The sequence below is a fragment of the Nesoenas mayeri genome, assembly GCF_963082525.1.
Source record: "Nesoenas mayeri genome assembly, chromosome: 4".
Classification (NCBI taxonomy): Eukaryota; Metazoa; Chordata; class Aves; order Columbiformes; family Columbidae; genus Nesoenas; species Nesoenas mayeri.
Genome location: NC_137540.1, coordinates 1,011,527 through 1,037,700, shown reverse-complemented (window position 1 = coordinate 1,037,700; position 26,174 = coordinate 1,011,527). Strand labels below are relative to the sequence as shown.

At 51.4% G+C, this 26,174-nt stretch overlaps 2 protein-coding genes across 2 annotated transcripts; one reads left to right on the top strand and one right to left on the bottom strand.

Moving 5' to 3' along the window:
• Nucleotides 1-4,375: 4,375 nt before the first annotated feature.
• CSGALNACT1 (chondroitin sulfate N-acetylgalactosaminyltransferase 1) lies at nucleotides 4,376-12,182 on the top strand (the record flags this gene model as incomplete). Its single annotated transcript, XM_080343327.1, has 7 exons — nucleotides 4,376-5,164; nucleotides 7,306-7,522; nucleotides 8,355-8,456; nucleotides 8,968-9,146; nucleotides 9,521-9,615; nucleotides 11,483-11,564; nucleotides 11,899-12,182. The coding sequence occupies exons 1-7, from the start codon at nucleotides 4,531-4,533 to the stop codon at nucleotides 12,180-12,182; spliced, it is 1,593 nt and encodes a 530-aa protein (XP_080199453.1). The 5' UTR covers nucleotides 4,376-4,530.
• Nucleotides 12,183-16,033: 3,851 nt separating this feature from the next.
• Nucleotides 16,034-24,961, bottom strand: SH2D4A (SH2 domain containing 4A; the record flags this gene model as incomplete). The annotated part of the gene is made up of 9 exons (XM_080343326.1): nucleotides 16,034-16,126; nucleotides 16,584-16,804; nucleotides 17,583-17,713; nucleotides 18,270-18,486; nucleotides 20,395-20,530; nucleotides 21,175-21,240; nucleotides 23,177-23,330; nucleotides 23,972-24,131; nucleotides 24,787-24,961. The coding sequence occupies 9 exons, from the start codon at nucleotides 24,959-24,961 to the stop codon at nucleotides 16,034-16,036; spliced, it is 1,353 nt and encodes a 450-aa protein (XP_080199452.1).
• Between the last annotated feature and the right edge of the window lie 1,213 nt (nucleotides 24,962-26,174).

Sequence of the window (26,174 nt, the reverse complement as noted above, 5' to 3'; positions counted from 1 at the left end):
GGAAGGCTTTAGGAGCACCTCTGCATTTCTACTTGGGAGGGTCTTGGGGAAATCCAGCCCGAGAAGCCCAGCGCACGTGGAGCTCAGAGCGCAGCTCAGTCAAGTTACTCATTTACCTTGATAAGAGGGAACCAATTAAATTAGCAGCACTGGGGTCCAGAGTACTAATGAAGGGAAATATTATGACTTCACCATGTGTTTTGAAACTCTGAGAGTGAGAAGCCTGTAGCATTGTCGTGAATGTAAACCCAGCCACTTGGCAGTTTCCTCACAAGGACAAATGTAGTGTTTGCAGGCATAGCGATGCTTCTGAGGGTTTCTTGTCTTCAGATTGCTTCTAATAGTTGTTGTAAGGTATTTGCTAGATAATCAGGTTGTAATTCTTAATTACAGAGGGGAGCAGCACCATTGTCTTTCTGTGGACGGGGTTAGAGACCGACGGGTTTGTTCAAGAGTACTTGTGGAAACACAAGAAAGATCTTCTGTGGAAGGTGACTCTGGAATCAAAGCTTAGGAAACCAAGGTTTTTACAGTAAGTTATCTGCTGTCTTCAAGTATTGGCTTTTAGTGTTTTGATTCTGGACGCTGCTTTTAACGATGCTTTATTTCTGTTCCAAGGGCTGTCTCAGCTGCAGACATCGGGATTTGATGCACTTTGTTTGAGACGTGTCGAGCGTCAGCCCAAGAGGCAGCAGCGCGGTGGTTTCTGACGGGACGATGCAGGAAGGTTGTGAAGGTGCACACAGTTGGTTTATCAGGCAGGTTCTTTTGTTTATTCAGCCTTTTTTTTTTTTCCTAATTCAGTCCTGAGCAAGTGAACTGGGCTGAGAAGCGGGTGAGAAATCAGGGCTCGGCATTAAGCAGAAATAATTGACTTTTCCATTCCCTTCACATGCACCTGCGTGAGGTTAGGTTTTCATTCTTGTCACTTGCTCCATTATTCTGAGCGGCTTGAATTTCTGGTGGGGGGCAGAGGAGAAGGCGGCACAGTCTTGTTCCTACATTAAACCAACCGATTTGTCTGCAGGGCTGCGCGCAGGATGTGAAATTAAGAAGTTCAAGGCAAACGCCAAGCGGCTGCAGAGTGTCTTTGTTTTGTTGGGAAGACACTTAAAGTCTGGGTGACATGTCTGTTTCCTCCTCCCTGCAGCGGGTTCTGGAGGTCATCGTGATTCTAGTGAAACCTCACTGGAACCTTCAGTAAGGGCGTTTCAAACACCTACCGGGAAACTAAAAGCAGCTTCTGCCATTCACTGCCTTTATTTTAAAAAGACATTTAAAGATTGTGGTGTGCTAACACAGTAGTTGCCAGTCTCTGTTGTATCTGCAATAGAAAGCTGTGGCGGCAACCACTTGAAAACACGGAGTTACTTGGCGTTGCCGCCGCCACGTGCCCCGTGAGATCGATGCCTCTGCTAACGCAGCTGTTGTTCTGCCCTCGACATGAGGAGTGAGGCGAGTGCAGAGATCAGAGGGGAAATGCATAGACAGAAAAGGGTTGGTTTGAGTCCCTTTCTTCTGCCCAAATTCATCATTTGTTTTTTAGGAGCCAGAAATTCAGGCTTGAAAACGCAGCTCTGTGAGCGGGGTGACCTGTGGCCCCACTCAGGGCTCCAGCTGAGGCTGAAGATGTTTTTGCAAACAAAGTTTTCTTAAGAACTAATGTCCTTTTCCTCATCTATCCGTTAAAGCTTCTCTTTGCAAATAGACTAATGCTACTTGCTGCAGCTGACGGCTGTAAAATACAGAGGCGTTTTTGTCAGTTCCTGGAAGAACCTGACGTTTGTTTGCCTGCCCTTCATCTCGGGCTCTCTTCGGCTGCTGTGAAACCACGTAGGTTTGGTGGAATCAACAGCGGGGTTGTTCGGAGGAGTCACCGTCCCCAGCTTTCTGGTACCGTCTGCAGCCGAGGTGCCGTGACCGCCTTCAGTGTTGGCTTTAAATAGTCTGCTTGCTTTGGCAGCGGCAGGATCGGTGCTGCTTCCACAACACGCCCAGCGGACAGCACAGTGACGTGTGTGTGCTGAAATGTCCATCACGGGAGCCACCGGTACGATTTAATAATATACGTGTAGCAACAGAGGGCAAGTAATGAGCGCTTGTTGTCAGGACGCTTCGGCTGCGATGGCAAAACCCCCGTGAAGAAGGTGGAAATCCTCGTGGCCTGAATCTCTTGTACTGAGAATGCCGGTTCAGAGGACAGAGGAGCTCAGCTAATTTACTGCCCTGAAGGGTGTTTGAAGATGCTTTGTTGATGGGTGAAGTTATAAACTAGAAAACTAGATAGGAAAAAGGGTACCCTGAAGAGAGACACAGTATTTTTTAGCAGAGATATATGTATATACACAGACACATATATTTTAAGGTCAGCATTTGAAGAGCTCTTTACCCGAACCTCGGATCTGATGCTGCTTATAGAAATGAAACTGTGTGTTTATCTAAGCCCTTGAGACGTAATTTCAGTTTATGCCGTGTTAGCACAACTAATCCTTTCAGTGATGTTCGGCTCCTGCCAGTCCGCTCAATGGGGGGATTGTGCGCAGCGCAGCGCACGAGCACAGCGGAGTTTTATGTCCCACATCGTGCCACTTCCTGGCCCTCTCCCGCCGCACACCACCTCCTCGCAGCCCTCCAGCCACATCTCTGGTGCCGTTGGAGATGCCCAGACACATTTTCCCTGCTTTGACGTGTTCCTTTACATTGCAGGAGGCTGGTTTTTATAGCACGTCCATAGGAAGCGCCTCCGCTCCAGCCTTTGGGCATGCAGGAGACAGGCTGAAGATGTAGGCAGCTGGAGGACCTGAAAGCAATGAAGAGGTGTGCTGAGGTGATTGTGGCGAGCCAAGGAGCCGCTGCTGCTGACCAAGACGTTTCAGGGAGAAGATCGCTGCAAAAAGGTAACGGCACTAACTCTCCTTCCCTTTCTCCTTCCCTTTCTCCTTCCCTTTCTCCTTCCCTTTCTCCTTCCCTTTCTCCTTCCCTTTCTCCTTCCCTTTCTCCTTCCCTTTCTCCTTCCCTTTCTCCTTCCCTTTCTCCTTCCCTTTCTCCTTCCCTTTCTCCTTCCCTTTCTCCTTCCCTTTCTCCTTCCCTTTCTCCTTCCCTTTCTCCTTCCCTTTCTCCTTCCCTTTCTCCTTCCCTTTCTCCTTCCCTTTCTCCTTCCCTTTCTCCTTCCCTTTCTCCTTCCCTTTCTCCTTCCCTTTCTCCTTCCCTTTCTCCTTCCCTTTCTCCTTCCCTTTCTCCTTCCCTTTCTCCTTCCCTTTCTCCTTCCCTTTCTCCTTCCCTTTCTCCTTCCCTTTCTCCTTCCCTTTCTCCTTCCCTTTCTCCTTCCCTTTCTCCTTCCCTTTCTCCTTCCCTTTCTCCTTCCCTTTCTCCTTCCCTTTCTCCTTCCCTTTCTCCTTCCCTTTCTCCTTCCCTTTCTCCTTCCCTTTCTCCTTCCCTTTCTCCTTCCCTTTCTCCTTCCCTTTCTCCTTCCCTTTCTCCTTCCCTTTCTCCTTCCCTTTCTCCTTCCCTTTCTCCTTCCCTTTCTCCTTCCCTTTCTCCTTCCCTTTCTCCTTCCCTCACCAGCAATTCTCCCTTTGAAAGTGCTGACATTTTCTGGAGAATCCTTTAAATTCTATAATGACCGTTCTGCGCTAACCCGAGTAAAGCCCAGCAGTATTTGTATAGCTCGCTCTAGCCCCCTCAATTCCTACTCTAGAAGTTGGTGATTTTTTCCGAGAAGCCCTGCAGACTGATAAAATATAGGTAACGTTGCAGAGATCAGAAGTATCTCTGCATGATTGCTCTATGTAGAGTAATAGTCCAGCAAGACATGGAGAGAGGAAGTCAGGTAGCAGTTGATAAGAAGTCCGACAGAAAAATTTGACTCAAGACTAGAAATAAACCTGAAACTGTTATTCTTAGATCAACTTTTTGTACCTAAGAGTCTGCCAGCAAGTATGTGTGACTAACAGGACTAGGGATCTCTGTGGTCACAGCCGGTGGCATCCTGTCATGCGTGCATCCGGGGGGAGAGCATCAGGGGTTCATTCGATTGTCACTCAGCCTTGGCCTAAGTCTGTTTTCAGCTGAGAAAATGATCGAGTTCCTTGAACCAGTGTGGATTTGGGCCAAAACTGAGCATCTTAGCGCAAGTGCTCCGCAGCTCTGAGATCCACTGGCGCAGCTGAGAAACAACAGTGGATGGTCTGGACTGAGTGACCAAATTCTAATGTGCGTAAATCCTCGTCATTTGTCTTTCAGGTCCCCAGGCCCCATCCGCCAGCGGCTGATGAGGCTGCAGCAGCGCAGGTGTTGCCATGAGGACCAGGAGGTGTCCTGTCTGCTCTGCCGCTTGCCTTTTGGTCCTGCTGGGTCAGCACCAGGGAGAGCCCAATATACAGGCAGAGCACATATTTTAAGGAAGCTAATGAGACGGGGTTTGTACATACATGCATCTGCATAAGTGTGCTCCAAGTCCAGGAGCCTCTGTGGCACTGTGTGGACGTAAGGACTGTTACACGTGTGGGGTTAGACGCCGCTTTTTGAGAGATGATGCTCCGAAGAGGATTTATTCTATTTCTCCCTCGACTTGCAGGCCTTCTGGTGGTGGCGTGTTGCTCGGTGTCTATTGTTTACATGCTGGCTTGCACACCCAAGGGTGACAGCCAGCAGCTGGCCTTGCCCCGGGCACACAGTCCGACCGCCAAGGAGGGATACGAAGCCATTCTGCAAGAGCGGGAGGAGCAGCACCGCAACTACATCGTCAGCTTGAAGAGGCAAATCGCCCAGCTGAAGGCTGAGCTCCAGGACAGGAGCGAGAAGCTGAAGAACGTGCAGGACCAGTTCCCAGGCCCCTTGGACACACGGCTGGACCACAGTAGCCCGGAGAAGGCCCAGGCTAACCTGCTGGCCTTCCTCCGTGCCCAGATCGACAGAGCAGAGGTGCACAGCGGCGTGAAGCTGGCCACGGAGTACGCGGCCGTGCCCTTCGAGAGCTTTACCCTGCAGAAGATTTACCAGCTGGAGACGGGGCTGACGCGCCACCCAGAAGAGAAACCCGTCAGGAAAGATAAGCGAGACGAGTTGGTTGAGGTGATCGAGTTAGCCGTGGAGAGTTTGAACCATCCGGAGGGGGACGGCAACGCCAAACACCGCGTGTACGCAGCCTCCGACTTCGTGGAAGGTTTGTATGCGGACAGCGGGTTGGAAGACCCGCTCGGTACCGGTGGGGGGTTCTGGTGGAACTGCGTTGCTGATGGAGACGGGTGTTATCTCTGAGCGCACATCTGGGCGGTGTTAGTGCTGGGACCCAGCCACAGCTGCAGCCACAGCTCTTCTGGGGAGGGGACTCGGTGACAGCGGAGCTGCCCGTCCCTCGTGGTGACCACGGCGTGTGCTCACAGCTCTCTGCTCCTGTGTTTGCCTCAGAACTGGCAAAGCAAGGGGCAGACCATCAGGCTGCAGCCCCAAATCCGTTACCGGTGTTAAGGTTGCTAACTCCAGTTCCAGCCTGAATGCCAATGTTACCATCACTTCCACCCGCACTGTCCTGCCCGAGCAAGCCGTGGCGAGATAGGTTTGGAGCTCAGTAATTCAGCTGGTATCACCCGTAACTGCCAGTAACTATGGAAAGCTGAACCTTCACAGGGTATCTTCTATACCAGGACTCGTGCGGCTCATCCCTTGGATTCCAAAATGAGCTAAATAGGTACTTGTCTTTACCCTGACATGTACTATTGAGGCAGTATGCGTGTTTTTTTAAAGCGATGCTTTTAACAGCGGCCACTTTTGATTTCCCGTCTTGCGTCACTGAATCTGAAGCACCCGCTTGTTTGCGGTCGGGAGCTCTTCGCCCCCAGCAGCGGCTCCAGCCGTATCGGGAGCTGCTCGGGGCAGCTCTGGCTTCACAGGGCAGGAGCATCCGCAGCAGAAACGTGGCAAGGGACACGATTCCACAGAACTCGTTCCCAAGGACTCACAACTGGTTCTCGTTCAATAAGAACTGCATTTCGACTTTCAATCCGGCTCACCTAGTTTCAGTCCACGGGAACCAGCTCGTTCCCTGCTTGCTGTTTGGTAGCCTTGTCTGTGAGGTGTAATCCACAGCTGACCCACCTGAATTTGGTACAGGAGGGAAGACTTGCCCTTCTCATCCTCTAATGTTTGTACTGCAGACTTAGAGGACATGTGGGTAAAACACCTCTTAGGGAGTGACTGCTCTGATGTGCTGAACACAAATCCCCATGCTTATCCCACATCACTAGACATTTTGCTGTGGTTATTTTCTTCATCTTATATATTTATGGATAGAGAAGAGCAAGGTGCATCCTCCCTGTGATGCAGACTGTGTGTATATGGTCCTCCAGTGACCATGGTGTCCATAGGCAGACTGTGCCAGGATTTGCCTGCCGTGTCGCATGGTCGGTGTTATTAAAAGCGTGATTTACATCTCCATTATTATGAAAAATGTCGGTTTGCTATGTCAAATATGCGAAACAGTCCTATCCATTCCCCTGTAGAGAAAATGCAAATCAACCATGTTACACACCAGGGAATGACTACGATTTAAGAAAAAAAGGCACCACTTTGGTCAAGCTGCTTTTCACAACCAGGTGGGAAGAAAAAGACAAAAGTCAAGCAGAGGAGTTTTCTTCAGATGTGTTTTGCTTGTCTCTTCAGTTTCTGCAGGAGATGGAAAGCAGTGCAATCGGAGCCGTCTGCCCATGAGGCTGTTGGGACATGTACAGTGGCCTGACAAGTAGTTAGAGTTACCTTTTAATTATTCGTTCTTAAACCAAACCGATCTGACTGTGAAAAAGCTTTATTTCAGTATGCACTGTAAGGACTCAAGTGTTGTTTGGTGTTAGTAAAATCTATAGCCTTTTTGCCAAGTTTATCTCATTTAAGGTATCAGAATAGTGTGGGGCACGACCAATATTTTTAGAGTTCAAGCCAGCCCTCAGCACGGGACCAATTTTATGCATTGAGTATGTTAAAAGTTCATTCCATATAGAAAATAACTCTGTGCTTGTGTGAATTAGATGTCCTTGGAGATGGTCTAATGCAGTGTCCAGCCTGTGGCAGCTCCGCAGCGTCACCCTCGCAGACCATTACTCACCACGGAGGAAAAGAAGCCTCTTGAGAATGGAGTTAGGAGGAAGGTTTCACTGCGATTGGCAAAGGGCGAAGCTGGTGGCTGCTGGGTCTACAGTCTTATTAGGAGACTTTGCAGAGAGCCTCGCAGAAAAGGAAGAAATGAATCATTCAGACTGCGGCATGCAGTCGGCTTCAATCCAACACCTCCTCTCTCTGGTTTGCACGCAGGGATCTACCGCACGGAGAAAGACAAAGGCACGTTGTACGAGCTGACTTTCAAAGGAGACGCGAAGCATCAGTTCAAGAAGGTTGTTTTATTCCGGCCGTTCGGCCCTGTGATGAAGGTGAAAAGTGAAAGCGTCAATATGGCTGACACGCTGATTAACGTCATTGTGCCGCTGGCCAAGAGAGCCAGCAAATTTCGGCAATTCATGCAGAATTTCAGGTGGGTTTCCAGTCCAGTCCTGCCTTTGCTTCATCTTGCTTGGGAAGTAATTGAGCCCTCGCTCGGTAAAGTCGTGCTTCTCTTAACTAACGTTTCATTGTACCACTAAGAAGTCGGTTTTGAGCTTAGGGAGACTGAAAGGCGTTGGGGTGCTTAGCGCGTGGTGTAGAAGCAATTATATGGCAGCCCTCGGGTTCCGATCTGCATGGACCTGGATGATGAGCCTCGGTCTGTGTTGTTGGGGCAACGCGAGAGTGAGCTGTGAAAAAACATCTCCAAGGAAAAAGGGAATTGGTGCTCCCAGACACCTTGCCAGGACCTCTTAGAGGAAACACTAAGGCAAGAAGGACATGTGTTTGAACTCTCAGGGCCGTTGCTTTCCAACTGTTGTTCTTTAGCAGTGTGGAGATGATGTTCGGAGGGAAAACTTAATTGAGATGTAGCTTTAAATAGCTGCCCTGAAACGATTGTGTTAGCAACAGGTAGTGACTCTTACAGTGGGATTTGTTTTGCTTAATTACAGCCGTCTAAATTAGCCATGTGATAGCTGTGTGCTTTGGGATGGGAGGAATCGCCCTCCGGTCGGTCACGTTGATCTCTGCTGATTATAGTTGCTGATTAATTTGTGCAGGTGAGGCGCCATGTCTGGCATTGGTTCACGTCGCTCCTGCCCTCGGGCAATCGGCTTCATGGACAGTTGAGACTTAATGTTTCTTAACAAAATGCTGAAGGTATCAACTCTAGAAGATTTGTTAAAAAGCAAACACAACAAGTCAAGGTTGAGAAGTAGGAATGTATGTAGCATTTTCACAGTCCCCCTTCTGTTCTGTAGGGAAATGGGCATTCAGCAGGACGGGAGAGTTCACCTCACCGTGGTTTATTTTGGAAAAGAACAAATGAGTGAAGTCAAATCTATACTTGAAAATACCTCCAGGTAAGTAGTTGAGTATCATAATGTGCGCGGTTCATACACAGCTATCGCAGTGAACTGGAGACTAGGTAGCTTCCCAAATTCATCGTTGTGCCAACCGCGTGGAGAAAACTCTATTCTTTCCTTGGTGTCACACAAACCCAGTGTTGCCCTGACAGTCCCAGAGCTGTGGCTGCATGATATTGGTCTTCAGACCAACAAAGCAGATTTTACAGTAGTATGGCCACAGGTATTTTAGATTTATGTATATTTTCCTACTAGAGATATTCTCGTCCATCTGAGCTTCGTTGGGATTTTCGTGAATGGGGTCAGTGGCAGGGATGCTGGTGCAGGAGAGCAGCTCCAGCTCTGAGTGCAGCGGGAGTCTCCTCCGGGCTCACAGGACAGGCGTCTCTGTCCCCAAACCGCGCTCACAACCGCGATGCCGCGGATTTCCAAGTTAATTCTTCCATATCAGGTTCCTGCCCCGGCTTGTGCTGGAAGGACGGGCTAAGCTGTGTTTTCCTTCTCCTAGGTCAGCCAACTTCAAGAACTTCACCTTCGTCCAGCTGAACGAAGAATTCTCCAGGGGCAAAGGATTAGATGTTGGTGCTCGAGTCTGGAAAGGAAGCAACGTCGTTCTCTTTTTTTGTGACGTGGACATTTACTTCACCGCCGAGTTCCTGAACTCCTGCAGGCTGAACACACAGCCAGGTACGGCCGCGCCAGCTCTCCTGGCTGTCTGACAGCCTTCACCAGGGTCTTCTTGCCTTCGAGTTGTAGCGAAACTACTGTAAATCAACTTACAGAACGAATTAAGATGTATAAAAATTCTGTTGGCGTTTGGCTTTTGAAAGGCCAGAAGTCCTCTGCTCCCCCGTGATTGAATTGCTTGCTTTTGGCAGCTGTGCTTCCTGAACAGCATCTTTTTGTTAATTATGTCCTCACATTCTCATGCAGAGAACACAGGCTGAGTCCAAATGTTGTCTGACTTTGTCTGGGTTTAGTCTGGCCTGGGCAGCACCTTGTAGGCAAGAGAAGTGTGTGTTATGCAGCTTTTAACACGATGAACCCCTTGTCATTTCCAGGGAAGAAGGTGTTTTATCCCGTTCTCTTCAGCCAGTATAACCCCAGTATCATTTATAGCCACCATGACTCCATCCCACCTTTAGAACAGCAGCTGGTAAGTACATGTTTTTTGGAATGCCTGCTTTTATTTGGACAAAACAATGTGAAAAGCTGCATGTGCTCACGGGTATCATTTTCCTATTCCTTGTGCACAGTCACACATCGCACAGGCGAAATAACCTGCAGCAGTCGCCTTGTTGTCACTTCCACAGTTAAGTTTCACAGGGAAGTGTCTTGGTAGTGTTTGTTTTAACCCTTGTTTGGTGTTTTGTACATGGAACTGAAGAATTTAGACCGGGTCTGCTTCTCTGCCAAAAGAGATGTTCTAATTAGCACACAATTGCTGTGCGGTTTGCTGGCTCGGGGTGACAGTGCCTCGTGTCGCTCTCATTTGATGGCACCGGTTGCACTGGGTTAATCTCAGAGGAAACCTGTTTTGGTAATAGCGTGGATTCTCATTTGCTTTTCTCTCCCTGAGAGAGGCCGCTGGGATCCTCAGCCTTGTAAGCGCTGCAAAAGAAATAGAGCTTAGCTCTCAAGCTAGCGTAAATTCCACAGAGCGCGTTGTCAGCATTGCGCAAACGTTTATAGCTAATATTTGAATCATAAAATGCGATGCTTATGTCAGAAAAAGCCTCTTGATTTAAAGGAGTACTACCAATCTCATTTGTAATGATTTTAGTGTTTCAGCCCCCATTAGTTGGCAGGCGTGCGGCCGGACCTGTGCCGTTTGAACAAGACAGAGTTGGCTCTCTGTCCTGGTACTCAGGGAGAAAAATAAAGTAAACCTTCAGAAATCTTTGAAATACATTGGTTTGTGCAGCAGCCACTTGCACTAATGGAAAATAATAATGCTAATGCATTGGAGTAGCTTGCTGCAAGGACATCGTTGTGGACACTTATTGTTCCAGCGCAGACCCGACAGGTACAACCTCATTTCCTCTTCGCTGGCGCCTGCAGCAGCTCGGCTCCGAGAGCAGGAGAAACGAGGGGAGATGTGAGGTGTGGAATAAGAAAAGCTGCCGAAGTGGTTATGGACAAAAAGGGGAGGTGTGAATGACAAGTCAGAAGAGACTGTTTTGTAAGAGGATCCTTTTGGAAAGGAAGCAGTGAGATTTGTAGATCCAGAAATGGAAATCCTGTCTCATCTTCTGTAACTTTGTCACAGGCAAAGGCAAAATTGTCCAACGCAGCTGCGAAGAGGCAGGTTTGTGAGCAGAGCTGCGGGAGTGCCCAGCGCTGCTGGGCCCCTCAGGGGACGTCAGGACATGTCCCAGTCCCTCGGAACCCTCGGTGTCTCAGCCGATCGCGTGAGGTCTCTCACCCGCGGGCTGCGATGTGGGGATCTGTGCTGCGATATCTGCTTCTGAAAGCGCAGCCGTGGCCTCTCTGCTCCAATTTTCTACCCGTAGTACCAAATGTTTTCATGGTCCTTCTCAGTGGTGCAGGCTGCACATTCATTATGACGAAGGTCTTTATGGGGTATGTATTTACCACCTAACATCTCTGGACTCCACTTTAACTGGGTTCCAGGAGCTCTGCCATGGAAAGCTATTCTTACCCCAACCTAATTTTTGTCAGGAAACTAAGCATTTTGGAGGCTGTTTGTCCACAGAAGAAACAAACTCCAGAGCATGATGCGATATTGCTCCATGCGGTCAACAACAGCTGGAGTCCTTATGGATTAGGGAAAGGATTTACATCATTCTCCTTGATAGCTAATGATACAGCTGCTTTTTGGTGCAGGAACATGCAATAAGTATTATAGCTACAAAAAACGGTTCAGGACCAACAATGGATTTACATAGGGGAGAATAAAAGTGCAGCTGCTCTGTTTCCGACCACGTTTGGGACTGGTTTCTCCGCTGTGCACACTGCAAGCATTTCTGTTCCCATATAGATATTCCTTCCCTTCCTTGCAGGTTATTAAAAAAGAAACTGGATTTTGGAGAGACTTCGGGTTTGGGATGACTTGCCAATACAGATCAGATTTTATCAACATAGGTAAGAATAATACACTCCAATACATCTGCCTTTTTACTGAAACATAGGAAATGGTCAGCTCCCTTCTCCCTGGCCAGCGTGTCTGTGCCGCTGGTTTGCAGCAGCGCTCTGGGTGGGTGTTCAGACAGTCCCCAGGTGCCACTGAGGTTACAGAATCTGAGCTCTGCTCGGTACAAATAATGCAATTTTGGCTAAGAAGCTAAGAAATGTGGACACTTGGATGCTGGCAGAGTCTGGGTGTTTGGAGGGCTTATGGGACAACAGCAGTGGTGCGATTCATAGTGCTGACTTCGGTGTCTATCTCCGGTTTCACCTGGGTTTTCCTTCCCGTCAGGCGGCTTCGATCTGGACATCAAGGGCTGGGGCGGCGAAGACGTGCACCTGTACCGCAAATACCTCCACAGCAACCTGCTGGTGGTGCGCACGCCGGTCCGGGGCCTGTTCCACCTGTGGCACGAGAAGCGCTGCCCGGCGGCGCTGAGCCCCGAGCAGTACCGCATGTGCCTGCAGTCCAAGGCCATGAGCGAGGCGTCCCACGGCCAGCTCGGCATGCTGCTGTTCCGGCGCCACGTGGACGCGCACCTGCGCAGGCAGACGCTGGGCAGCAAGAAGACGTGAAGCCAGCAAGGGGACGCAAAACAACCCTCTCTGGATTAGACTATTGGGTGTTTAGGGAAAGAGTCACTAACGAGAAAAGATAGGAGGAGACTGAAAGAGGATGGAGGTGGAAGAACACGAGGGAATGTGCTTGATGTGCTCCTCCTCTGTCCTGGTTTTTCATAGTAGGGCTTTTCACAGCATCACTGAATGTCAGAGATTGGAGGGCCCTGGAAAGCTCATCCAGTGCAATCCCCCCCAGAGCAGGAACACCCAGATGAGGTTACGCAGGAAGGTGTCCAGGCGGGTTGGGATGTCTGCTTTCAGTTCTGCGTTAGCCAGGCTGTCCAGCGCTTGCTGCTGGAGAGACTTGAACACTTGATGAGATTCGGAGTCGTGGAGACAATGAATGTTACACAAATGTGGTGTCCGCAGTAACAGCTGGGTGTGCTTTGCTGGAGAAAGGTTTGAGAGATGTGAGCAGTTATTTAAAGGATTGACCCTTTAGTGGGCAAATGATGAGTTACTTTCTACATCTAACCTGATGTGTCTAAAAAGGGCTATTTTTCTATAAGTGCAGAGCTCCTGCTCTGAGAAGGAAACGTGATTGTTCTTGGTAGTTAAGTTGGAGTGCCCAAAGATGCTTTTCCATTCCGGAGTGGTGCAGGGGGCAGCAGCGGCTGCGCTAACGGGTGTTCCCGCTTCCTTCCGAGACAAGAGGCGTCCCAAAAAGTGCTTTCTAAAATTCCAGAAGAGAAGACCCTACCAGTCAAGTGTGATGATGCAGAAATGCCATAAGGTTGTTGAACAAATGCTTGTTCTTTCTGGGGAAAGAGCACCGAAAGCAAAGAGCCGTGTCTGCAGCACAGGAATCACGGTTTGTCTCTGCTTTGCGATGCCGTCAGTATCTCAAGATTTATTTTTAAATGAAGTTGGTTTTGCTTAGGGATTATTTTGTCATACTTCAGGTGTTGTACTTCTAGCCTTACTGGGAAACAGTGCAGCCTTCCAGAGTGTGGGAAAGGCCCCGCAGGTCGGTGTTCGTGGGGATGGGAACGGGTTCAGACGAGTGCAGTGATTGTCGTGCACAGCCGGGGTGCTGGAAGAGGAGCCGCGTTGCCCCGCTGAGCCCAGAGGGAGCGCATCTCACCCGAGTGCTGATTCAGCAGCAGCACGTCAGGTACCAGAGCTTGCTGGCTTCATACCAAAGTATTCCTCCAAAACCAAATCCAGAGCGTAGCAACCTTGTTGTAATTAACGAAATAAATCTTTGTGGTGGATTACTGCACCCTGCAAGTTCTCTTATCATAATTATAGGTGCATTCTAAAAATTAGCCTCCTTCTCAACACTTGTTTTCAATTGCCTGAAACTGTTGAAAGCAGTGACTCTGCTCTTAAAAAGCTTTTTTTTAAAAAAAATCCTGACCACTGTTTATCATTTTAATATTAACTAGCGACAAAATGCATGGGCTTGGAAATCCCGTTTGCTTATCTACATGCTGTGGTCACTTTGTTTTATAGCTTCAGCTTAATTCAGGGCCGTCTGAAAACAGGTTCTCATTTGGTTTTTGGCTTGTAAGAGCAGGGGAAAGAAATGAGCGAGATCTGAGTGATGGATGAGTAGCAAATGCTGTGTGGTGCTGCAGCGGGCAGCAGGAGAGCCTGCAGCGCTCCGGGGTAAGCAGAGATGGGGCTGCTCCAAGGGCCTCCTCCCTTGGCACATGTTTCCTTGTGTTTCTTTTGTTGGTCTGTGTTGTCCTTCCCTTGCAAGTCACCAAATGTCCCAAAATGCTGCAAAAATGCAAAAGGATCTGATGGAAAAAGAACTCTGAGGAAAAAACCAAACAAAACAAAAGCATCCCCAGATCCATCACTTACTGTTGAAACTTCAGCAATAACACAAGGAGGTCTGCCAAAGAGCTTTTTCTTCTCGGAATTCATGGTAAATTGTTCACAAATGGCTTTGTTTTGATGGTGATAGTGCATTTGTGCTGGGCGAGTCAGGCATGGCTGGTTGAACAGCTGAGCTGCTCCAGGGTGAGAGTTTTCCTACAGTCCCGCGTAAGATGCATTGGAAACTGGGTGTAGTAGTTGTAATTTAAGGGAATGTGAAGCTACCGGTTCCACTACAGATCTCAGAGGCAAAACCCCTCATGTCGCACAGTCCTGCTGTGTCCATAGCAGGTCAGCCTGCAGCCTTATTTCTGCAAGTGAACGCTGTGACATTTTTAAAGGAGACTTTGTGTCCTGTCTGTACCTGCCCACAGGTACACAAAGAACACGGTGGTTTGTCCCCAGCAGGACCACAGCAGTGGCACGTTCTTCACATGGGAACGGGTGCCAGCGTTTCTCTAGCACTGCGGATCTGAGTGACCATTAATTCTGGACATATTTTTCCAAAGAAACGGGGAAGGAAGGATTTTTTTCTCCTACGAATGATGTAGCACTCCCTTCCAAGGTTGTTGCCGATCGTGTTGAACATGTCTCTCTGATACGTGTGATACGGTGCACAAGTGGCTCCAGAAGCCGTTTGCCCTGCTGGAGTGTTGTTTATTTTGGAGTCTCACTTGATGTTAAAGCTTTATGTGAAGCAGGCTAAACCTGCTCTAACTGGAGTGCAGCCGTGCCCTCCTTCCTCAGCTGGAAACCACCTCTCAGCCTAGTTGTACATTTTAAAGCCAGATGCTTATAACAATGTCTTTTAATCTGTATTCTGCAAAGCACAGATTAACGTCATTTTTGAAGACTTCAAAGTAGCCCCGATCCATCGGGAGAACAACTGGAACAAGGTGGGGGCTTGTGTGCTGTTTGGGGATTGTGTCTCTGAAAAATGTGTTAGCAGATTGGCACCGCCACCCTCAGGGAGTCTGGGTGAGGATGAATTCGTGCGACTCCATCCAGCCTCCCTCCAATATTCTGAATTATGTCTGTAAAGAGCAGCGTAACAGATACTAAAGGAGAACGTAACCTTGAAGGAAAAAGTTCTGTGCTAAAGTTTACATCAGATGCATCTCAGTAATCAGGACACGACTTGCAATATATAGCTCCATTTTGGAAAATAGTGTTCTTTACTGGCAAACGCTCTTCTGGAAACTGTCCTAATACTGATACAGGTGCTGCTTTTTACATTGCTTTAGGCTTTGTGCATGTTTTAAAGTCCTTCAAACAGGTTCCCATGTGTCTGCCCCCCTCCCTTTCAAAACATCAATCCCTCTCTGTGCAGAAAGGCCGGTGTGGGATTTAAACACAGGTTAAAAGAGCGAGGATCTATATTCGGGAGTTAAAGGACTTGGGGTGGGGAAAAAAAGGCACTTTCCATGCAAATCCCTCTTCACACAGAGCACCTTTCCCTGGAAGGCACCAAGGGTTTGCTCGGATGTTTGGCTTGAACAGCCTTGGCTCCGAGGGTACAGCATTTCACAGGATTAAGCTTCACATCATACAAATGACTCTATCAAGAGCGATTCACCTCTGGGTTGTTTTGTGCCGTGGGGAAGGTGCGATCTCTGTTCTGCGGACACTGACCTGTTTCCCAGATGGCACACAGCTTCGCGTTCGAGAACAAAAGGCAGCTCGAACACACAAGTCCCCCAGCAAATCTGCGGAAACCCACGGAAAATACAAGGCAGCATCTCCCTGTTCAATGAATTGCTTCTTCTGACCTCCGCGACGCATCCCGGTGCTTTGCAGCTCGCCAGGCTCAGTTTGGTTGATCCACAAGCCCCCGACGGGGCTCGTCCCCCTGCGGTTTTGCTGTGAAGGATGTAACAGAGGCCCTTACGGCAGCTGTTTCAGGTGGACGCCAGCAGCTCTGCTTGGAAGCTCAGTCTTTGTGAACGCGGGCACGGGGCTGCACGGCGAGACGGGGCCGCTCACACAAAGAGAGACGTGTAATCCGGCTCTTGGTCCTCTTGGCCGCACGGGTAAAGCAGCAGCTCCTTCCCCAAGGAGGTGATGGGTTCGTCCTGTTGGCAGAGGATGTGGTTAACCGCTGGCTTTCAAACAGCCCTGGGTACAGCCCCTCCATCGCAACACCGCTGCTCTTGTGTTTTCTGCTCGCCCAGCTCACCAGGATCCCACGAGCACGGAGCCAATTGAACACAGAAAGGGGCTGCGTGAGTGCGCTGTCACCTCTCTCCTTATCAGCTCTTCTACTAAATAGCATGTAGCGACTCGAGCCCCGTGTGGCAGGTGTTGAGGGGGGTGATTGGGGTTTAGGATGTCTGAGATAGGTTAGGTTGTCTGAGTTGTGCCCATCAGGCTGGCGTACCCCTCTGGAGCAGCACACTGGGTACCTGCCAGTAGCTAAAACGGGTTTAGTTATCTACTTTAAAGCAACAGAATCTATTCTTTCTTACTTTTAAGTGTCCTGCGGCAATTTAACAGATGCTAATGCTAATGAACGCATTGCTAGATGTTCACCTTATGGTAGTCCACGAGGTCGGCCAGCGTTGAATGCTGCAGCTGGTCCACCCCAAGGAAGCTGTAGGAGTCGCTGGAGGCATCGATGAGGAAGTGTTTGCACCCCTCCCCGGACCGGTAGGACAGCACGTAGCCCTTGATTTTCTCACTGACCCGCACCAGAAAACTCCCCGGTGCTGTTCTGTTCAGCAGCTCCTCTGCTTTCTTCGAGGTGAGGATACCTGTTCAAAGCCAAAACGTGCCACTGAAGGGAAAAGAGCACTTGTGCAGGGCTGGGTGGAGCGGTTCTCACAAGAAAGCTCTATTGCTCTAAAGCCATGGCACTTCCACCCATGGCGTGGTTCCGTGGCCAGGAGGAACATCACTGCCATTGCCAGTAACAGACCGTGGCCTCGTGGGCTGCTCTCAAAGCCCAGTTGTGAGAGGATAACGCCTCCTTTGCTGCAGTCTGGGATCTGAGGGGTTTGCACAGCAAGGGATGAATGGGATCATGATGACCCATTAGAAATGGGACAAAAAGATGATGGATGATGAATGTGTATGGAGGGAGAATCATAGAATCATACAAGAATAGCATGGTTTGGGTTGGAAAGGACCTCCCCAGTTCCCCCTGCCACGAGCAGGGACATCGTCACCGGCTCAGGGTGCTCAGAGCCCCGTGCAGCCTGGCCTGGGGTGTCTCAGGGACTGGCATTGAGGATGAGTGGGTGAGGGGATGAGATGTGCCCAAATCTCTCTCGCCATGTGGTCCAGTTACCAGGGTGACGGTGCATCCAGTACAGGTGTGGCACAGAGTATTTTGGGGACCTGGTCTCTGTTCTAACAATTTAGCTTGTCCTCTGTAATGCTAGAGTAACTTAAGCTAGGTTAATACGTAATTAAGCCAGAAAACTTAGCCACCTTCCAGAAGCTCCTGGCCCAGCCTGTGTCCGCACCACAGCCACTTTAGAGAAACTACTCCTAGCGCATTGGGCTGGGCCAGAAGCACCCAGGACTCACCATGGAACCAAGGTGCTATTGTGTCCGTGCTTTTCTGGTAGCCAGCTCGGAGCGGGAATTGCTCCTCTTTGAACCACCTGATGATGCTTTCTTCGGTGGAATTGGAGATGGTCCTCTGGATTCCCTCTTTTCTGTTAGAAAAGACCATGGTTTGGGCATCAAGCACAAATGACAGCTTCTGAGTCCTTGGCAGGACTTGTCTTCCTGTCGGGGTGTTAAGAACAGCCCTGAACAGGTTGATGCTAGTGCAGCCGTCAGCAAGGGTGCGTGGTTTTCAGTGGACACGTAACAAAGAGGATGTAGAAAGAATCATAGAATCACAGGAGAGTTTGGGTTGGAGGAACATTCCCAGCTCCCCATTTCCCCCCTGCCATGATAGGGACATCTGCACCAGCTCAGGGTGCTCAGAGCCCATCCAGCCTGGCCTGAGGTGTCTCAGGGATGGTTCATCCACCACCTCTCTGGGTACCTGGGCCAGGCTCTCACCACCCTCAGGGCAACAATTCCTTCCTCATGTCCAGCCTGAATCTTCCTCCTTCAGTTTCAAACCATGAACCCCTTGGCTCTGTATTTTTTCCCTGCCAGGTGCTTTCTCCGTGCAAGGAGGAGAACAAACCTTTCCAGTCTCACCCATCCCACGCTGGAGCAGGAGCACCCCAACCCTCCTCTCCTCAGGGGTGTCCGTACCTGGTCGCTCTCCCGTTGGCCGTGGCAGGGGGTAGAATTTTAGGCTTCGGGGGGAGAGGCGGGTACAGGAGCGGGCGCCGGTCCCCCGCGGTGCCGGCGCGGGGGGTCTCTGCCGGCTTCCTGCGGTGCATGCCCTGCAGCGACAGCCGCCGGTAGTCGTCCCGGGCTTGCCGTGCGAGGGACCGTCTCTTCTCGTCCGCCGCCTTGGACCTCCGCACTGCAACAGAGACGACAAGCAGGTGGGTGTTCAGCTCGGCTGCCCTTGCCCATCCCCTGTTCGCTGGAGCTGAGGAATAACCCGTTCCACCGGGTGAAAGGTGCGCTTGTCTCCCACCGCTTCTGGGCATCTGCTGCGAAACAGGGCCTGGTTTTTATTCCATCAAGTATAAAAAATCTGGGTTCCTTCTGGGTACCAGGTCCCTTTGTACTTAAAGACAATTTTTGGTGGTGTTTCGCTGCCAATTCTTGGTTTCAGACACGTTTCTGCAGTGCCCTTTCTGTGAGCAGGGGTGGAGAGGGTGGAATCACACAGAATCACAGAAGGGACTGGGTTGGAAAAGCCCTCAGAGCTCATCCAGTCCAACCCTTGGTCCAACTCCAGCCCATTGACTAGATCATGGCACTAAGTGCCATGGCCAATCTCAGTTTAAAAACCTCCAGGGCCCGTGAGTCCAGCACCTCCCTGGGCAGCCATTCCAATGCCTGACCACTCTCTCTGCACAGAATTGCTTTCTAATCTCCAGCCTAAATTTAAGTTGCAGCCCATGGCCCCTTGTCCTATTGCTGATGCCTGGGAGAAGAGCCCAATCCCCACCTGGCTAGAACTGCCCTTCAGGTAGCTCTAGAGAGTGCTGAGCTCAGCTCTGAGCCTCCTCTTCTCCAGATTAAACAAGCCCAGCTCCCTCAGCCTCTCCCCATAGGGCTTGTGCTCAGTGAATCTGCTGGAGTGAGCCCAAGTGGATCCTCTGAGGGATGTGAAAGCGCTGATGGGTTTTGAGCGTGGGAGGGGGTCTCGCTGGGACTGTCATGGAAAGCAGGGAACCTGGCTGGGGGGTTTCTTGCTGGAAATCTGCCATGATTCTCTAGGTTACAAGCGTTCAGTAGCTCATCCTGGTCTGTCTGTGTTAGGCGAGTTCTTCCCTTGCTTTTGTAATCAACCTCAGATATTTTAATTGTTTTGTTTAATCGGTAAGAAAAACAAAATCCCCGGCGGAAAGCGGAAACACTTGGTAGTCCAGCATTGCCATCTGCTGAGCAGCGGGGGAGCAGCTGGGAAAAACTTCAATACTTAGGAAGGATTAGTATTTTGCTGCAGCGACAGATGCTGCTGCGTGGCTTGTACTTCTTGCTGTTCTCCTTCCTATCACTGGGGTTAATTACGTGAGGCGGTGCCGCACGGACCGTGTTTGGCTGCCGGGGAAGCGGGGGCGTCCTCACTTCTGTCTCATGCAGCCTCTTTTCTCATGTTTTCCTGTTCTTCCCAAGGTCTCTGATCAGCCCGCCCTGCGCTGTGCAGTGAGGAGCTTCGCCCCAGCCTTGCGCTGACCTTCTGCACTGAACTGAGTTGTGTCGAGCAGGAAAACCCTCCCCGCTCGTTTCTGAAGCCCAAAAAGGGCCACATTCACTCGTGCAAAAGGAGTTTGCCTCCAACCAAATGGTTTTGAAGTTGCCCTATCACCCTTGTCCTCATGGGCAATGGTTACTGCAGAGTCCCACAAAAAAACAGCGTCTAGTTTAAAATGAGTTATCTGAGCTATATTTGTGTGGTTCCTACTTGTTGCTTGTTTTAATAGAGCACCTGAGGCTCGCCACACAGACTCACGCTGCTTGGTCTTGTTCTTAATATTTAAAACTATAATATTCCAAATAAAAACCAGCTTGAGCAAAATATAGAAAAGAGTGAAAATGGGAAACGTTTACAAATGGTCATGTTTTCTGCAGGGAAAATCATCCATTTCCCTGCCCAGCTCTAGCGCCAGCGTGGACTCAGCGATGTCTCTGACAGCGCAGCGCTGTATTTTTGGCCATGCTCATCACCCACCCGCCAAATATCCCGTTCCAGTGCCCGTGTTTGACCCCCCGGGGTTTCTCCATCCCCCCGGAAAAGCTCGTCCGAAGCTCTTACGGGATTCCTGCCACTCGGGCTCGTTCTCGTCCGGTCGGTGCGGCGTCGCGCGGCTCCCGGCGCCGGGCTGGCTCTGCGCCCGCTCCTGGGGGGCCGGGGGCTCTTCTGCTGAATTCCTCCTCTCTGCTTCCTTCACCTGTGAAAGAAACGGTGTGTGCAGTGATTTCTCCCAGGTTAGTTTTAGCCCCGCTCTTTAGCTAGTCTTAAAATACCAAAAATGTTGTTATTTATTGCAAATACCTCCGATTTCAACAACATACAGACCCTCTTTCTTTCCAGCAGGTTATAACAAAGGAAGGGAAAACAAATCTATCAGAAACCACAGGGAGCATGTCCTGGCTGCCAGGCTGACCTGCTTTGTGTCACCACGTTGTCCCACCATGCGTGAGGAGCGAGGCAACGCGGGAGGAGACCAGTCCAAGAGGTGAGGATGTTCTTAGAGTCATAGAACGTCCTGAGCTGGAAGGACCCACAGATCATTGAGTCCAACTCCTGTCCCTGCACTGACAACCCCACAGGTCACACCGTGTGTCTGGGGACGTTGTCCAGTCTCCTCTTGAACGCTGTCAGGTTGGGGCCGTGACACCTCCCTGGGGAGCCTGTTCAGTGTTCAGCACCTCTGGGGGAAGAACCTTTTCCTCATGTCCAACTGACCCTCTCTGGCACATCTGCCATTCCCTCGGGTTCTTGGGTCAGACGAGGCTCTGGGGCTGACTGGGGCTGTGGGATAAAGCCTGGAACCCACTCGGGCCATTAGGAACATCCTGGGTTGCCACTGACCTGCTGGGTGCCGTGCTTCCTCAGGTGGCAGTCGGCCAGCATCTGGTGGACATCCCTGGCTTCCCTCTGGGAGGAGGAGGAGAGCGGTGAGAAATGAATGCAGCTCAGACAGCCCCAGCCGTAGAATCATGGAATCATTTGGTTGGAAGACACCCCCAAGATCAAGTCCAACTGTTACCCCAGTCCTATCACTACCCCATGTCCTGAGAACCTCATGTCCATCTGTCCAGCCCTCCAGGGACAGTGACTCCAGCACTGCCCTGGGCAGCCTGTTCCAATGCCCCACAGCCCTTTGGGGAAGAAATTGTTCCCCAGATCCAACCTCAACCTCCCCTGGCGCAACTTGAGCTGATAAGGTCTCCCCTCAGCTCCTGTTCTGCAGCTGAACCCCCAGGTCCCTCAGCCACTCCATCACACTTGTGCTCCAGCCCCTCACCAGCTCCGTTCCCTTCTCTCCACTCGCTCCAGCACCTCAAGGCCTTTCTTGGTGTGAGGGGCTCAAAACTGACCCCAGGACTTGAGGTTTGTCCTCCCCAGGTCCCAGCACGGGGACGGTCACTGCCCTGGTCCTGCTGGCCACACCAGTGCTGGTACGAGCCAGGACGCTGGTGGCCACCTTGGCCCCAGATCCTTTTCCTCCTGACAGCTCTCCAGCCGCTCTTCCCCAAGCCTCTAGCATTCATGGGGTTGTTGTGACCCAAGCGCAGGTTCTTCACTCCCGACCCATCTAGGAGCAGCTGTCACCAGCCCAGCCTCAAAAGACGAAGGGTTTGCCTTGTCTTGGAGCCATCTCCCCACTGGACCCCACTTGCCTCCCACGGCGCAGCGAGTAACGAGTTAATCATACTGCGCTGCTCGCCAAGGACGCCCTGTGTTTTATCTCCATCACCCGCTTGGCTAATATTTAATACGAACGTGGCTTTCCAACTTCCCCCTCTCTTGGCCAGGGAACTGGGACCTTCAGATGTGTGCGAAGCAGCTTGTTTTGGTCGCCCAGCCCCCTCCCCTGCTGCAGGCAGAGCCCAGCGCCCCGTCCCTCGCGCTGAATGGGAACCAGGGCTCGGAGGAAGCGCCATGGTGAGGGAGGGGAGAAAAATACCCTTTGCAGGCCTAGAAATGCAAGCGGGGTCTTAAGTCTGGATCCCTCCTAATAGCAAAAGCCTGAGAAACCTGGGAAAAAACACTAATAATACGACAAAAGAAATTACTAGCAATATAATGTCAGAAAACAAACGTAATGTGTACAAACAGCCTCTATTTCCACGTGCAAGACTTGAAGACGGGGGTGTGTTTTTCCTGGTGGGATTTTTGGTTTGGGGGGGGTTATTTATTTATTCTTTTTTTGTTAGTTGTGACTAATAGTTTCCTTTGAAAGAAATAACAACAAAATCTCCCACACAGTTGCTCAACTTGAGCAAACAGCACTAAGAAAAGCCCCGTGTGACTCAGCCGCTCTCGATAAAGGAGACAGAGCCACTCCAAATCTCCGGTATTTTGGCACCAGGGGCGCTTTGCCAAAACCCAACCTTCGGTTATGCTGCTTTTTATACTGAAATATGCAGCGGCCGTGTAATGAAGGAATACACGCTCACCCGAGGCAGCAGCAACAGGCTGAACGCAAGCGCTGCTGCCTGAGCTGGGCTGCTCCCGCTAAGCCGACAGGATGCTCAGCAAAGCAAACACGGTAGCGACTGCGTTTGGAGCCGCCTGGGCTGTCGAGGCCATGAGCTATTTTGAGCTATTTTCTAACTACTTTAAAAGATGCCAAAAAGATTTTTTTTAAAAAATATAAAAGGGAAGCGAAAATATGAGGATGCTGGGAAAATTATCTTTTTTTTTTAATAAGCAGGCGGTTTTCTCGAGGGCTGCGGCAGATCTTGGGGAGCCCAAAGAGCCGGCCAAGCCAGGCCCAGCGTGCAGAGGAATCAAAGGTAACTTATCTGCTGGTACAGATCTCAGAGCACATGTCTCCGATAGGGATGGAGAAAAGGGGAAAATCTACCTTTGGGAGCTCCTGGGGTTTCCCTGTGGTAGCAGCAGCGTTTTTTCTCCCCTTTTCCTTCTTTTCCTCCACGGTGCTGCTTTTATTGCCAGGAAGATCCGTCTCACCCAGGACTCCTGGTTGTAGCGACCGTGTTATGGAAGAGTCGATCTCTCTAAAACCGAAGAGAAAGAGGATTTCGGAAGCTGAGGGCGTTCCTTTGTGCTCCCCAGGCGCATGAAGCGGCATGTGTGCTGGCAGCGGTCGGATCTCCCCATCGGGTAGGGCGGAATAATTAACGTGATGAGTTGCGGTGAGTAACTGTCATCCTGCTGCGCGCGGGCAGGTGAATCAGAGCCGTCCCAGCGCCTCACCTGCTGCCATAACAGAGCTGGCATTTCCTGGGGCTGGCAGAGGGTCCAGTGCTGGGGTGATATCCTGGGGGGGCTTGATGAGCAAATCACAGAGTAGTTTGGGTTGGAGGGCCCTTCCTAGCTCCCCAGTGCCCCCCTGCCATGACAGGGACATCGTCACCAGCTCAGGGTGCTCAGACCCCGTCCAGCCTGGCCTGGGATGCCTCAGGGATGGTTTATCCACCACCTCTCTGGGTACCTGGGCCAGGCTCTCAGCACCCTCATGGCAACAATTCCTTTTCCTCGGGTCTCTGCAGCATTGTGCACACCCCCAGAAACCAACCTCCACCCGCACCTTCTGCCTGCGACTCCGCTGGCACAGCGATCACCACGGCCCCTATGGAGCACGCTGGGGTCTCCAGAAACGCCTTCCCCGCCTCACCTGCCCGCCCGTCCTGCTCACCTGCCCTCCTGGCCGCGCTCCCTCGCCAGCCACTTCGCCCTTTCCGCCTGGATCTCTTCGCAGATGGCCGCGTAGGGTTTGTCTGAAGGATGCTCGCCCATCACCCAGACCCAGACGTCGTTGTCGGCGCCCAGTTTCCACGTCACCGACTTCCCGCTGCCTGGGAAAGAAGCGACTTCTGTGGCAAATGCTCCGTACGGGGTCTGCGTCCCCCCCGCCGTCCCCTCCCGGCTGCTGCCGATGCCAGAGCCTCTCCAAAAGCAGCTGGGTGTGGGGAAAGCTCGGCCAGGATCCTGCTTCACCTCCCGTTTAGTGCCATGGTACTGAAGCCAGGTGGGTGAAGGAGACATTTCTGAGTCCGAGGGCAAGGGAGGAGGCTCGCCGCTGTTTTCTGTCTTGCTTTAATTCCTCTGAGGTGTGGGACAGCGGGAGGAGAGCGCTGCCTTCCCCACGTCCCGGACACCGCGGGGTCCCAGCGAGGGGACTCGGGTCTGGAGCACAACGGGACCTCCCTGCAGATCCAGTGCCTCAGGACAGACACTCAAGCCCGTAGTTATTTTATAGACAGTTACTTATAGAGTTATTTATAGACAGATTCCAAGGCCAGATTTAGTGGGAACTTAATGAGACGCATCTCCTGGGGGCAAGGAAGCCCTGTCTGCCCAGCCAGGGGAAAGGGGCAATTTGAGCAAGGACAGACGTGCCGTTTGGAAATACAACTGTGGTGTGTTCCTGGGAGAAGAAAAGACTCTAAGGCCACATTATCTCGCACCCCTAGGAGCAGCCGGCTGGCCGGAGGCAGAGCAGACACTCACCTTTCCTCGGCGGTGGCTTCTCGGCTGGAGCTTTGTTGGCGGCCGCTTCTCTTTCCTCCCAGCGCCTGATCTGCTCCTGCCTCATCTTGAAGAACAGGATCTGCTTCTGCTCCTCGCTGAGCTCGGCCAGCAGCTCGGGGTCGATGTACATCTCCGATAGGATCTGTTTCAGCATGGCTGCGGGTCGCAGGTGCCCACGTTTGCGGCGACGTTCTCCGGGGCTCAGATCCGCTCTGACGAGAACAGGTCCCTCGGAGCCCGGGGCAGGAATGCAGGCGTGCCAGGGTAATTATACGCCTTTTTTTTTAGCTCAGACTTCCTGCGCAGACCAAAAAAAAAGTAAATAAGTATCTTAAAACTTGCTATTAAGATTCCTGGAAATAAGAGGTGGGTTCCCACGCAGCCCCGCGCGCTCGGCGGGGCCAGAAGGGCCGAGTGCCGCAGCGGGGAGGCTGTGCCGATGCGCCGATAAAGCCGGTGATAGGATATCGGGAGAGAGCCGGTCGCAGTGAGCAGAGGCGCGGCTTGGCCCTGCCGAGCAAACATTCCTGCTGGGCAGGCAATCAATGAACCCGCCAGCTCCTCCTTCCTTCCAAAAAGGAAAACTTGGATGTTCCAAAGCCCAACCTGCCTGGGAAAGGTGGGGAGGGCTTTTGGTTCTGCTTTTAGGGGGAGGGGAGGAGTAAGTTTGGGGTGTTCCTGTTCACTGTAGGTGGAAAGTCAAGGGAGGAAGAAAGCCGAGGTGGATGACGAGGAGCCTGATGGGTCCTGCTGATGTGTCTGCTCCGGGCGGCGAGCCCGGCGTGGGACCCCCCGGCATGGGACCCCCTGGCATGGGACACCCCAACGCAACGGAACGGAGTGGATGGGGAGAAGGAGCAGCACCCCCATTCCTGCCCGGGGTGCCAGGTCATGTCCAGTGCACGTCAGCGAGGACCCAACACCCACACAGCTCCGGGTATTTACAACTGGGGTTTATGCGCAAAAATTGGGGAGGTGCCAAGTGAGAAGAGAGAAACGCGGGTAAAGACCTTGAAAGCAGCTCTTATCTTCTCTGGGTGAGCTCAGGGATGTCAGGAGGTTGGTCGGCCGTGGTTTCGGTGACACAGGGCAGCTGGGGCTTTCTGGACACCCTCTTGGGTGATGTTGCTAGCAGGCTACCAGCAAATGGAACACGTGGGGTTATGAATTCCCTCTGCAAAAATCCCGGAAGGCTGAGGAGCAAAGATGCTGGGGCAAAGGGGGCTGGTTGGGCAGGAACGTGGAGGCACGGCGGACGCAGGTGTGGCGGAAGGACCTGTGCCAGGACTACCCATGGAATTCTGGAGTCAGAATTCAATAGGTGTCTTATGGGAGAGGGGATGGATGCCTGGGGACCCACATGTTGG